At 48.1% G+C, this 14,434-nt stretch overlaps 1 protein-coding gene across 4 annotated transcripts in view; it reads right to left on the bottom strand.

Moving 5' to 3' along the window:
- The window catches only part of Dpf3 (double PHD fingers 3), a 245,605-nt gene extending 234,372 nt beyond the window's left edge, over positions 1–11,233 (bottom strand). For 3 of the 4 annotated variants that reach the window (XR_011373614.1, XM_070030916.1, XM_070030917.1), the window contains exon 1: positions 11,174–11,227. Coding sequence is in view for 2 of the 4 variants with exons in the window: in XM_070030916.1 (XP_069887017.1) it covers positions 11,174–11,205 (32 nt within the window). In the remaining 2 variants the exon portion in view is untranslated. Of the gene's footprint in view, positions 1–11,173 lie in introns of all 4 variants that reach the window. The other variant, XR_011373628.1, reaches the window with a different exon arrangement.
- Positions 11,234–14,434: the final 3,201 nt, after the last annotated feature.

Here is a 14,434-nt window from a genome sequence, read left to right as displayed (position 1 = left end):
ACAATCAGCTCGAGGAAACTTTTCAATTCTCTGAGGAACGCCTCACGTGTGTAGATTCTGCCTTCTAGAATGTTTACATGTTTGTTACTTCATTTGGGTCTTTGAGAGGAGGTGGGGTAAGCAGAGCAAAGGGGCAGGGGAGAAGAAAGGAGTTTCTGGCCCCCTCATTGTTTAAAATGAAAGAAAGGCCTGCCTCACTCATTCTGGACTCCGAGACTGTCTGTCAGGTCGTCCCAGGTGCTCCGGCCCTGTCTATTGCCAGGCAGTAGCCCTTGATCTGCATAGGTTCAGAATCTTCATTCCAAGCCTCACCTTGCAGCTGCTACCACTCGGCCCCTGGAATCTCCTGAACCCTTCAAGAAGTCTTTGGGCTCATGGCAAGGTCTAAGAAAAGTGACCTTTGTACCTGAAGATGAGAGAGGTGAGCCTCTAGTTCCCCCTCCCCCGCCCCCCCCCCAATGGCATGCCTCCAGGAGGTCTGGGGAAATAGCTTACACCACGACTATCATCACTGTATGTTGTTTTCTTCTATATTGTCTGACCAGAATTTGAACTTGTTTGGTTGGTAGTCTACCATTTGAACCACACCTCCAGCCTGGCTTTTTGCTGGTTAACTGGAAATGGCATCTCAAGTCCTTTTCTGCCCAGGCTGGCTCTAAACCAAGATCCTCCAATAGCAGCCACGGGAGCAGCTAGGATTACAACCATAAACCACCAGTGTTTGGCTTATTTTAAGTTTTATAAGGTAGTAAGGGCCACCTGCACTATCTAGAAATATAGCACCTACATTTTAAGGAGTCCAAAAATAAAAGGAACCTAGGCATCTGCCCAAAGAATTAAAAACAGGAACTCAAGCAACTACTTGGACAAATGTTCATAGCAGCTTTATTTGCATTAGCCAAAAGGTGGAAATGGCCCAAGTGTCCATTACCAGATAAATGGCTAAACAAAAATGTGGTATATACAAACCATGACCATAAAAAGGAATGAAGTTCTGATACGTGCTACCACATAGATGACCTCTGAAGACATTATGCTAAATGAAATAAGCCAGACACAAAGGGACAAATACTGTAAGATTCCACTTATAGGAAGTACTTGGAACAGGCAAATTTGAAGAGGCCTAAAGCAAGATAGTGCCTCCTAGAAGCTGCAGAAAGTAAGGGAATGGGGAAGTGTTTGTTTCATTTGGGTACTAGAGGTTGAGACCAAGCCTTTGCCTATGCTAAATGCTACCTCAACCACTCAGCTATACACTTTAGGCCAGAAATTTATTGTTTAATGAGTACAGCCAAAGTTTCTAATTTGGAGTGATGAAAAGGTTCTAGAAGTGGATAGTGGTGATAGTTGTACAAGTGTATTTAATGCCACTGAATTGCCCACTTTCAAGCAGCACATTTTAAGCTATGCACAATTTTTAAATTTTTACCACAATTTAAAAAAAAAAAAGATAAGAAAAGTATGTCTGTCTGTGCTAGAGATCAAGGTGACTATTTGATTTTTCTTTTGGTTTCAGTCTCTTTCTTACACACTGGCTTCTGTGCATTCACTGGTGGCTTTTGCAACCCCATCTTCCTGTTGTAAGTGTGCCAAAAATTGCCAAGAGAACTTTTAATCAAAGCAAAACCTGATAATAATCCCTCTGTAAAGTCAGGAATTTTTGTTTGTTTTTATGTCAGTATCGGGGCTTGAACTCAGGCTTCACTCAGGCCTCACATTCCCCCTTGACTTTTTTCGCTCAAAGTGAGTGCTCTACCACTTGAGCTACATTTCCTCTTCTACTTATTTGCTGACTTAATTGGAGATAAGAGTCTCATGGACTTTTCTGCCTGGGCTGGCTTCAAACTTAGATCCTTAGATCTCAGCCTTCTGAGTAGCTAGGATTACAGGTATGAGCCACCGGTGTCCTGTGGAATCTGGGATTCTTTTTTAAGGTATGTCAATGAAGTGGCAAGGCTGTGCGGTTCAGTCTAGACACTGCTGATGCCCACACAGGTACAGGCCAATTCTTGGTCTTCACTGAGTATTCCCTGAGCAGTAACACAGACTACACTAGAGGACACTCAATGAGACATCAGTACAGGTCAGGCAGCTCCCTAAGCAATATTCCTACTGATGCACAAATGGAAGGAATATAAGCACTTTGTTTCCAGTTAATCAGGATATGGGTACCATGGCAGCGGAGGAAACCAAAAAGACTTGATATTCTTTCTTTCTCTCTCTCTCTCTCTTTCTTTCTCTCTCTCATTTACTGTGCTGGGGATCAAGCCCAGGGCTTTGTTCATGCTAGGCAAGCAGTGTGCCATTAAGCTGTTACTGCACAAGCCCTATTAAAAAAACTAAAAGAGGGCTCAGTGGTAGAGTGCTTGCCTTGCATGCATAAGGCCCTGGGTTCGATTCCTCAGCACCACATAAGCAAAAAGAAAAAAAGCCGGAAGTGGCACTGTGGCTCAAGTGGTAGAGCACTAGCCTTGAGCTGAAGAGCTGAGGGACAGCGCCCAGGCCGAGTTCAGGCCCACGACCGGACCCAAAACAAAAAACAAAAAACTAAAAGAATTTTTTATCAGAAATACTAGTGTTTTTTACAACCAAAAATATTACTTGGATGCTTTTAAACATCAAAATAATCCAATTGGTCTCCCAGTCCCTCTCCCATCTCTTCCCAGTCCAAGGTTGCAGTGCTAATGAGAAGGAAAACATTCAACAAGAAGAATCAGAAAAAAACCCACATCCTAAACAGCCTATTACCTGGTCCTCAGCCTTAGGCCTTGAGAAGGGATAGAAAGTTCCATCCAGGTTTAAACCCCCCTGTGGCTTCTACTTAGGAAAAGACGGAAAAAAAAGATGGAACTGCAGAAAGGATTCCCAGTGTTATGATTCCCCATTGAGGGCCACACTTTAAAACCAAGAATCCATTCATCTACTGAGGGGCATCTGGGTTCCATATCTTAGCTATTAGCATAAAGGTTTAAGAAGTATTCCCTTATAATGTTTTTGTTTCTTTTTTTTTTTTTTTTTTTGTCAGTCATAGTGCTTGAACTCTGGGCCTGGGCACTGTCCCTCAGCTCTTCAGCTCAAGGCTAGTGCTCTACCATTTGAGCCACAGCACCACATCCAGCTTTTTCTGCTTATGTGGTGCTGAGGAATTGAATCCAGGGCCTCATGCATGCGAGGCAAGCACTCTACCACTAAGCCACCTTCCCAGCCCCTGTTTTTGTTTCTTTGTATGTTCTTCCCCATGATCCAACCCCTGTTGTCACTGTATTTGATTCCGGTGTCCTGCATCTTATATATACATTTTTCTAATTTGGGGAGGGGAAGGGAAATAACAAAATGCTAAATAAGGATACAGGATGATCCACTGTAACAATGAGATGTACAAGACAGTATGTTGAAAACGAACTTTACAACTTTGGGGGGAGGGAGGTGGGAGGAGAGAGGGAGGAGTTGGAGAGGTGGGGAGGAAAGGGATGGTAGGGGAAAAATAAAGGAGGGTGTAACAATGCTCCATAGGAAATGGACTCATTACCTGTTCATGTAATTGTAACCCCTCTGTATAGTATCTTTATAATAATAATAATATATATATATTTTTAAAAACACACACAAGAATAAGCTGGTGTCAGTGGCTGATGCCTGTAAGCCTAGCTACTCTGGAGACTGAAATCTGAGGATCATGGTTCAAAGCCATCTGGGGCAGATAAATCCAAGAGACTCTTATCTCCAATTAATCAGCAAAAAGCCAAAAGTGGAGGTATGGCTCAAATAGTAGAGAATACCTTGAGCAAAAACACTAAGCAAGAGTACAAGGTCCTGAGTTCAAGCCTCAGTGCCAAAATGAAAGAAATTAAAAAGGAAAGAAAGAAATTAAGAAGGAAGGAAGGAAGGAAGGAAGGAAGAAAGAAAGAAAGAAAGAAAGAAAGAAAGAAAGAAAGAAAGAAAGAAAGAAAGAACAGAAGGAAAGAGAGTAAATTTGAACGCTGATCACTGATTGTCTTCTTTGTCCTAATTGACCACAAAATGAACCAGGACATTTTTGACTTGAAGGGAATTTTAAGGTTCATCCTCATCTGAAAGGAGCGGGAAGCTCAGTGAGGTTACACCTCCAAGATCATGGAGCAAGTTGGCAGGTTCAGAGCTGAGATGGAGCTCTGGATGCCACTCCTGAAACCTTTTCTCTGGCATCACTCTGAAGCTTTCACCAAGGCTTCTGAAGACTTCCGCTGGTAAGAAATGTACACGGAAGAAAGAGCTTGGGACAGGGCCACAGCGAATGGCAGGTAAAAGTTGGGGGAGACTGCTCATAGAGATTTCCATCGCAGACAACATAAACAGCAGATTTTCGAGATGAATAACAACAATTTAAACACCTCTCCTTTCACAGCAACCTGAGATGACTACCATCCTGACTTCAGAGAGGGAGGGGAGGGGGCGAAAGGAGGATTAGACATGTGTCATTATTGTTCGCCAGGCCTGGAAGGTACAGGCCCCCCTGTGGGCTATTTGAACCCCACTATTAGGTGCTCGAAGCCTAATCCCCCTGCCCCTCCCTGCTCCCACACGGTGCCCCTGAATCCCAGCTTCCCTCTCTTACCCTGCCAATACCCTCCAACACACATGACTGCCATTTACAAACACACAACCTAGACATTCTCCATACTCAGGGTCTTTCTCCCCGACTAACACCTCCTAACCACTGCTTTTAAAACTCTAATGCAAATCACAGGCTTCCAAAACCTTCCCTGGTGACAGTTTTATGACACTAGCTCCATTCATCCATATGGTTTGACAGACTGTGAAACTCCAGTAACTGGACCAATAAGATAAACAAATCGCAAAAACCACCAGTCACTCACACAACTAGAAAACTTGGGAGCTTGTAATGGGTCACAGTATGAATCTCTTTTGTAGTTCCACAATCATCTTTTCTGACCCCCGAGGCCAACTTCTTTATCTTTCCTAGTTAAATACCTTCATATTTAAAGACTATTTTAAACTAGGGTCATGCTTACATAAGACTCCTGATGGAAAATGGTGGCTGGGTAAAAAAATATTTCAATGATTGTGGGAATTTTTTTGGCCAGAGGTTTGCCACATTTGGCTACATTTCCATCTCCAAGTGACTTTCAAAACACTCAAAAACCACAGAAGTTACTTTACAGAGATTGAAATAATAAACAGACCTGGATTCTGGTACCTTTTATAACCTAGCCTCCAACCACCATGACAATCAGCATAGCTACACTTTGAAAATTGAAATATTGGCCTCAGTTTCCTTTTATTTTTTTCCTTTTCTGGTACACTACCAAAACATGCTGGCCATGGGTGTGTGTGTGTGTGTGTGTGTGTGTGTGTGTGTGTGTGTGTGTGTGTGTGTCATGCTGGCCATGGGTGTGTGTGTGTGTGTGTGTGTGTGTGTGTGTGTGTGTGTGTGTGTGTGTGCACATGCGCACACATGCACGCACCACAGGGCTTGAACTCAGGGAGTGGAAACAATCCCTGAGCTCAAGGCTAAAGCTCTACCACTTGAGCCCAAAGTTCTGCTTCTAGCTTTTTTTGGTGGTAAACTGGAGACAAAAGTCTCATGGACTTTTCTGCCTGGGCTGGCTTAGAACCGTGATCCTCAGATCTCAGCCTCATGAGTAGCTAGGATTACAGCCATGAACCACCATAGCATTTTAGATTTTGCTTTGATCTGAAAAGGCATTTCAAATAGTTTGAGCTGAGATTGTTGGTTTTTTTTTTTTCCAGATGCATCCAAATTCCAGCTACGTGCAGGACTCTAAACCAGTCAGAGAATGAGAAATCTCCCAGCAGGTGACTGCTGAAGTTTAGCCCATGTGGTAGGTCTACGCAGCTCCCACCCACAGCCAGTCTCAGATGGCCCCAGCTGGTCTGCTCTTCTCTGAGGTTTACTCTGTGACAACATCTCAAACTGGGTTCTGCCAGAAATTAATCTCTCTTTTTTTTTTTTGGAGGGGGGGTCCAGTTGTGGGGCCTGAACTCTGGGCCTGGGTGCTGTCCCTCAGCTTTCCAGCTCAAAGCTAGCACTCTACCACTTGAGCCACAGTGCCACTTCCGGCTTTTTTCTTTTTGCTTATGTGGTGCTGAGGAATTGAACCCAGGGCCTCATGCATGCAAGGCAAGCACTCTACCACTGAGCCACCTTCCCAGCACAAATTAATCTCTTTTACTATGGGTATGTCATGAAACCCAAGACACTCGTGGAAAAATAAGTGGATGAAGTTTGGTAGGACTTGTAGCCAGTGGCAACCCAAAAGCTGATAGAAAAGGTGGTTCTTAGGCATCTTTTGGCTTCAAATGTGTGAGGATTCTTCTTCATCAAGAGCCAAAATAATGTCCATAAAAGGCTGCAAGTCCCACTGCTCTTCGCTTAGTACCTACCACCCCCTCCCTCCACACACACACCTAAATTGAGACAGCCCAGAAAAGATTAAACCTGAGAATGTGGCCCCAGCCTTTTCTCTCCTGTCAACAGAGCTAAGCTGAGGGCTCACAGCAAGCGTGAGGTCTGGCTTCTCCCTTTCACATGTCTCCAAACCACTTGAGATTAGAACGCCAGGGTGTGCAGGGCAGAGAAGGGAGACAGAAAGGGTTTCAGCCCAGCTATACAATGACCCCTGTTTGACCTTGGCTAAGTAAACCAAGGTGTACTTCAATCCACATTGTGTCCTTCATAACAAAGCAGGGATGCCAACACACACATCCAAGCAAGAGAAAAGGTTGTTTCTGTTTTTTGTTTGGTTGGTTTGTGTTTATATGGGGGGAGGGTTCTTTTGTTGTTGTTGAGGGTTTGTTATTGTTGTTTGTTGTTGTTGTTTGGTAATAGAGGAGTTTGAACTCCAGCCTAGGCCTAGACTAGGCAGGTGAACTATTACTTGAGCCACACATTCAGTGCTCAAAAGTGACACAATTATGCATATGTGTGTTCATCATTATGAGCATCACCCAATAGTTGGCTTCATTTCATTTTTTTATAAATAATTAACTTGAGGTAAAGCTCTCTAGGTTTACATGGAATTAGTCAAAAATAGTAAGTTACATTTTTAATACACAGACTGTTATAATACTAGATACATATGTGCATAATCAAGTCTGGCAGAAGGTGGCAGACATTCCCTGTTAAGTACATACAAGCCAGAGTTTAGATAATTTGCAGAAAGAGTAAGTTGTTGAAAGTGATGTTAGTAGACTTGGAGGAAGGTGGTTTAGGTGATTTACTAAAGTAGATCAAGATTAGAATTTATATTAAAAGCATTGCTTCCTGGGTATACAGAAATGAACCAGAATACAAAATGTCAGGTGACTTACACACAGACCTTTACCAAATCCATACTTCAAGTTACCTACGTGTGTTCATTTTGCTATATGGCTCTCATTTGCTTGTGTTTAAAAAAAAATGGAGATGACTCACACATCTCTGCTGAGACAATATAGTTGCTAAATTAAATGATGGGTCATGCACATTTACACATCAGACATGTCCCTTGGTGCTTTTAAATTCTATTTGTCCAGATGTGACTGCCTGGTTTGTGGGGCCACCTGCTGTGTCCCCTTTGTGATCTGATCAGTCGGGGCAGCTCCAGTTTCTGCCTCTAACACCCTGTTGGGCAGTAATAAGATGTTAAAGGCGACAACAGAGAGCCAAGCCAGGCTGCCAGCTTCAGAGAGGAAGGGGGTGAAGGGTACAACAAGGAAGAAAAAGACAGGGAGTTGTGGAGAGATCAAAGACAGCCAAGAAGAAAGCCAAACTGCTAAGAAAGAGTAATGTGGCTTCAGGAGCTCAGAGCCTTTAAAAAAGATCCTCCCCCCCACCCCAAAGCAAAGAGATTCCAATTGTACCATCCAGTTTCCCCCCACTGGGCTAAATGAATTATGGGATGTCCCAGATGGAATAAACTAGCATCATGAAAAATAGTCCATCTACTTGGGTGTTGTAGGAAACCTGATCTGGTTTTATACAACCTCTACTTCATCCCCAAACCCAGTGGAAATCTTTGTGTGACCAGTTTCTGTAGGGGGCGTTCTTGATGTTGGCTTTTTTTTTTTTTTTTTTTAGGAAGGGGGGGTGGAGAGGCTCAGAAAGCACACAGAGAAAATGCTAATGTCGCAGCGCTCATAAGCATAAAAACATAGTCTCCAAACCCCCTCTCGCTCCCCCTCCTCCCCTCCCCGCTAGCCAGCCCAGCCCGGCCGCTCGCCCGCGCCACTGCCGCTTTGTTCTAATTTATCCCATGCATAATTTATTCACGTGTGTTTTGTTTCCTGATCAGCAACTTCTAAACACAAATGAAATAGAAAAGGTGTTTTACTAAACACGTTTTCTTTAAATAAATAAATAAGGCAGAGGCGTCCACCAATCGCAACGTGTGTGCTCCTTCCTACAGAGTTTAATAGTAATAATAATAATAATATAATAAATTAAAAGAAATTCCTCATGAAAAAAAAAAAGCCTGGCGGAAGGGGGTATTGTTTACAACCCCCCGGCCCCTAGGGAAAGAGGCTGCGGTGGCAAACAGGATGGCTAATTATAAATGACCACCCAACTCCCCGCCCCCCCAGGGAAGCGCGCGCGCTCGGCTGGAGGAGGAGGGAGTGTGCGGGGTGCGTGCGCCACGAGAGAATTACGCACGCATCCCCGTTACAAATGTTTCTAATGACACCCAGTGCGAATGTAATTCACAACTAATTCCAGTAACCAGGCTGGATTTGGTCACCTTCTTCCCACCTCTCGCTCCCCGCCCCCCGCCCACACACGCACCCACGGTGTGTGTGCGTGGGGGTGTGGGATGGGGGTGGAGCGAGCCGGGGGAACCCCGGAGCGCCAGATGCTGCGTAAGCCGGTTGTGGATAGTGGGGGGGGGGGGAAGGCCGGTGGCGGCGGGGAGGGAGGCGGCAGCCCGCGCGTGGCAGCCCCGCACACACGTGAACTAGATCCCCGGAACTTTCCGTTTGCCAGGGTGGCCTCCGCACACGTAGAGCTCGGCGGGGTGATTCCGGCTGGGAAATGGGGAGGGGAGGAAGGGAGAGTGGCAGGGGATGGGGGGAGGAAGCGGAGAGGGAACATCGCACCTCAGCGATGGGTTGGGTAGAAAAACTCGCCGCCTGGGCGGTGTGGCGGGCGCGGCGCGAGCGACCCCGGAGCGAAGAGCAAGGCGAAGTTACGCCCATTTATTTCTGCCAGAAAACATTAGCTTCCTCGGGTTTGAAATGCAGGAGTATCTGAGCTTCCGAGCGAGCACGGAAGCCCCAGGACTCCTCTCCGACCACCCACCCACCCACCCACCCACCATCCATCCATCCATCCACCCACCCACCCACCATCCATCCATCCATCCATCCATCCATCCATGGCTTCCAGCGTCCTCTGGATGGCGACGTCCGTCATGAACTCCGCGACCTGGGACATGGCTCCCCGGTGTCTGGCTGCTGGCAGAGGCGCCGGTGCGAACTCGCCGCCGGGTTCTCTCTCCCCCGAGCGCGCGCGATCCTCTCTGCCTGGGGGATCCCCGCGTCACCCACCCCACCCCCGCCGCTCCCCACTGGGACCCCGGATCCTGGGTGCACAGCTGCCCACCCAGCGGCCGGCGAGGAATTCGGGAGGAAGCCCTCGGTCCGCACCTCCCCCCTCCCGGCCGTGGGAGTCCTGGGTCCAAGGGGCGCTGACCCCGACCCACGACACCATGCTGCCCCGCGGTCCGCAGGGAGCCACCCTCGTCCCTGCCAGCAGCACCCCTCTTCTTTTTCTTCTTTTTTAAAACAGCAACACTAGTTTTCCAAGGCCAACCCCACCACCACCCCCCACCCCCACGATCACAAGCGGACTTGGCTGCTTAACAGTTCCACCGAAGGAAGGAAGGAAGGAAGGAAGGAAGGAAGGAAGGAAGGAAGGAAGGAAGGAAGGAAGGAGGCAGGCAGGCAGGCAGGCAGGCAGGCAGCAGAAATTGGCTGTGCGACCCAGGGTCTGGCCCCCGCGAGTCCTCCCCTAGCCCGCCCCCCTCCCCGCCTCCGACCGGGGATCCGGGCGTCCGCTCCAAGCCTCCCCGAGGCGGCCACTGGCACCTGCCTCTCTGGCTGAAGCCGGGAGCAGACGCTGCCCGCCCCACTGGGAGCCCCCAAATCGCCTCTGCGCCCGCCTCGGCTTTGCACCTAGAGGCTGCGAGAGCACCAATTCCTAAGACCTGCCTGCCTTCAAATCTACCTCAAGTTAACCCGAGTCGTTCATTTACTACAGCCAGTTTGCCCACAAAAAAAAAAAAAAAAGAAGAAGAAGAAGAAGAAGAAAAAGAAAGAAAAGAAAGAACAACGCCGACACACCGGCGACCGCCCGGAGCGCTTTCACCATCCGAGCCGCCGGAGCAGAAAAGCCCGGGGCAACCACCTGGGCCCCAGGGCTCCGGGGACCCGCTGCACCCCCACCTCCCCACACCCCCCTGTCGTCCTCCCAACTCCGGAAGGTTTGGCACAAACTCCCGGAGAGAGATCGGAAAGCGGAGAGAGCGCCCCGCAAACTCCGGAGCTGCAGCGGGCTGTGCGCTCTCCGCTCGCCCCCGGCGGACGTGGAGCCGGGCGGGCGGGCGGGCGGGCGGGGGGGGGGGGGCTGGGGCTCCCGGGGCTGGATGGGGGGAAGGCGGGGGCAGGCTCACCGCCAAGCGCACCCGAGCGGCCCCTGCCCCGCGCTCCGTCCCGGCTCGGCCGCCCCCCACACACCCCCACCCCCGTCCCCATCCCGGTCCCCGGCGCGGCACTCGTCTCCCGGGCAGGCAGGGGACTCGGGGGACCGTGCCGTCCCCGAGCTACCCACAGACCCTGCGAGCCCGGGAGCGCAGGAGCGCCCGGCTCACCACCCACCGGTGCCCCCTCCACACACACACACACACACACACACACACACACCCCTGCGCGGTCCTCCTATGAAACCCTACACAAATGTAACAATCTTCTTTTTGTTAATTGCATCTCCTGACATTTCTGCGCGCTGGGAGGAAAATAAAGCAGATGAAGAAGTAAGAGCAGAAAGAAAAGAGAGGAGCCCCGCCGCAGCTGCGGGCGCCGGCCAGCGCCGAGCACCGGCGGCGCTCCGCACGCAGAAGGCGCCTTTTTTTTCATATTGAAACCACGCGGAATATGTACATTTTTTAGTCTTACTTACGCTTTCAGGGGGTTGTGAATGACAGTCGCCATTTTGCTACAATGTAACAGAATATTGTCTGTCTCAGAGTTCTAAAGGTTCGCTCAGGGGAAGCGGCGAACCAATCAAAGCACGGGATACCGGCCCGCCGACCAATCGGCGCGGCTGGTCGCCAGGTGGGCGGGGCCTGCGCGGTGGTAGTTATTAGGGGAGCTGTCAAAGCCCAGAGGTCACTCCCTTTTGTAGAGGCCGTGAGCGAGCAGGTCTTAAAGGGGCAGTGCCTCGCTAGCAGTTGATTCTCCGATTGGGACCAGTGAAGACCCACGGGAGAGTACTCTAGCTTGGTTTGAGTCCCTACTTTTTAAAATAACTGGAGTGTTTGCGCTCTTGGATAGAAATATTAACATAATGCCCACGAATCATTGAACTCTGTTGATTAGCTTTAGACTTTGCATATCACCGGGTTTTTATTTTTTGTTTTTTAACTTCCATTCCCCTCCCCCCCCCCCCCCGCCGGTAAATCCTTGGGTCCCAGTGCAAAAGTTGGAAGGCTGCCGTTTTCTCCCAGAAATTACTATACGTGCCCTGCTGTTTACTAATGCTCTGGGTCCTTTGGCTGTTTAGTATTCTTGTCCCCCCCCCCAACTGTTTTATCTCCGGCCACCTTTCTCTCGGGGTTTCTTGGAACTGCCACCCCTGTTCCTGGAGACTGCAGGACAGCAACTCCCCTCCCCCTGGAATGTCTCACTGTCAGGCTCCGCTCTCGCCGGCAGCCAAGGCTTTCGTTATGTAATTCACGGGGGTCACTCTGCACGATCCCCCTCGCCCCCGTGCGTTATCCCTCACCAGAAATTTCCGAAGTGATCAGACTCCCGGCCAGCCGGAGAGCTGGGTGGTACCTGGAGCGCTGAAGGGTGGGAAGATTTAAGGCAACTTTTGGAAAGGCTCTGCAAGTCACTGGGCAGAAGTTGTAGAGCCCCCGACTGGAGGTTCCCAGAGTTTCTTCGGGGAGTGGCACGAGGTATTCGGGCGCCACCTTTCAGTATTTAGATAGAAGGTGAAAAGAATTTGGTATAGTGATGTGACCTGAGCCATCCAGCGAGCCCCACGTCTGCCTGGAGAGAATGTGAATATCTAAATAACAAGTCCTTGACACAACTGGAAGGCTACTGCGAAGTCAGGCAACCTCCCGCCACAGAGAGGATCCTCATGGATGAAATCGCACTAAATCCCATAAAAGAGCAGGGTCTTCATTAGCGGGCTGGAGTCTGGCTATTATCCCAAAGCTGCTTAATCAGGTCAAATAGTTAAGATTGTGGGGAAAGGGCAGAGCGTAGGAACCGGAGGGTAACCAGAGGGTAAATAGTTCCTCAGGCAGCTCTTTGTCATATCTCTTTGCTCCTCTCAAGGCAATGAATAGAATAAAATAACTTTTTTTTAAGTATCCTGGATCCTTCAGAGTTCAACTTCATGCAGGAGTCAAGTTATGAACAGGCAGAACAAGACTATGTTTGTAACCCACTTGAAGTGTGTGTACACTGGTGCTAAGGCTTGAACTCATGCTGTCACATAGCTGCTCACAGCTGGTGCTCTACCACTTGAGCTACACCTCCACTTCCAGCATTTTGGTGATTAATTGGCGATAACAGTCTCTAGGACTTGTCCCTGGACAGTGTTTTTTTTCCCCCTTTGGGTCAGTCCTGGGGCTTGAACTTAGAGCCTGGGCACTGTCCCTGAGCTCTTTTTGCTCAAGGCTAGCACTCTGACACATTAAGCCACAGCTTCACTTCTGGTTATCTGATGGTTAATTGGAGGTAAGAGTCCCACAGACTTTCCTGTCCAGGTTGGCTTTGAACCATGATCCTTGATCTCAGCCTCCTGAGTTGCTATTACAAGTGTGAGCCACCAGTGTCCTGGCTCACTTGACATTTCTAGTCCTTTTTCTCTGCTTAGTATCAGAGTCAACTTGTATAGATTTCTTTGTAAACTTTCTGTAGCATCTTGGCTGAGATTACAGTCTGAAAAAGCCATTTCCTTTTCTCAAATTAAAGATTGAAGAACTGCTTGCTTACTAATTTATAAAGGGATTGAAGCCGGGCGCTGGTGGCTCACGCCTGTAATCCTAGCTACTCAGGAGGCTGAGATCTGAGGATCGCGGTTCAAAGCCAGCCCGGGCAGGAGAGACCGTGAGACTCCTATCTCCAATAAACCACCAGAAAACCGGAAGTGGCGATGTAGCTCAAGTGGTAGAGCGCTCGCCTTGAGCTGAAGAGCTAAGGGACAGCGCCCAGGCCCAGAGTTCAAGCCCACAACCGACAAAAAAAATAAATAAATAAATAAAGGGATTGATTAAAAAACAAGTATTTTGCCCTGGATGGACATGATATCACTAAGAAGTAATATCACACACAGGAAGTCTGAATTGGGCCAGGCACTAGTGGCTCACTCCTGTAATCCTAGTTACTCAGGATACTAAGATCTGAGGATGGAGGTTTGAGGCCAGTCCATGCAGATATATCCAATAGGCCCTTCTTTCCAATTAACCACCAAAAAGCAAGAAGGTGGGGTGTGGCTAAAGTAGTAGAGCACCAAAAGTTTAGGGAAAATATGATACACTGAATTCAAGCCCCAGTTCTCTCTCTCTCTCTCTTTTTCTCTTTCCTTCTCTCTCTCTTTCTTTCTCTCTCTCTCTCTTTCTCACACACACATACACACACACACATCTGAGTTGAAAGCATCAGTCAGAACTCTCACCTCAGAGAGAGATTATCATCAAAGGCACAGCAATTCAAACTGGAGGACAACATATTTTAACATATACAGCCTGCAAAGGAAATAGGAAGTTTAAGAGGCTTCCTTGAATGAAGCTTATAAATTTAATGGGAGAAGAGAGGAAAAGCAAATTTATACTACATTAAAAATGCATGCTCTACACATTTTATTTATTAGGTTAAGGCCCTGATGTAGAACCTAGCATAATCTCCTGAAAATGGCAGATTGGTGGCGGAGCTTATGCTTGATTGAACTTAGTTCAATTGCCAAAACCAACAATCCATCAACCAACAAATGAAAAGGAAAATGGCACATCAGATCTACCTTCACTTTGAGAAACTTTAATGCAAAACTTAACTAAGAGCTGGGTGTCAGTCTCTCATACCTATAATCCTAGCTACTCAGGAGGCTGAGATCTGAGGATCCCGGTTCAAAGCCAGCCCAGGCAGGAAAGTCCATGAGACTCTTATCTCCAATGAACCACCAGAAAACCAGAAGTGGCGCTGTGAC

Source organism: Dipodomys merriami, unplaced genomic scaffold (genome assembly GCF_024711535.1).
Source record: "Dipodomys merriami isolate MVZ:Mamm:240054 unplaced genomic scaffold, mDipMer1.0.p SCAF_1, whole genome shotgun sequence".
Taxonomy (NCBI): Eukaryota; Metazoa; Chordata; class Mammalia; order Rodentia; family Heteromyidae; genus Dipodomys; species Dipodomys merriami.
Note: the sequence above shows the minus strand (reverse complement) of the source record. Positions and strands in the feature narration are given on the sequence as shown.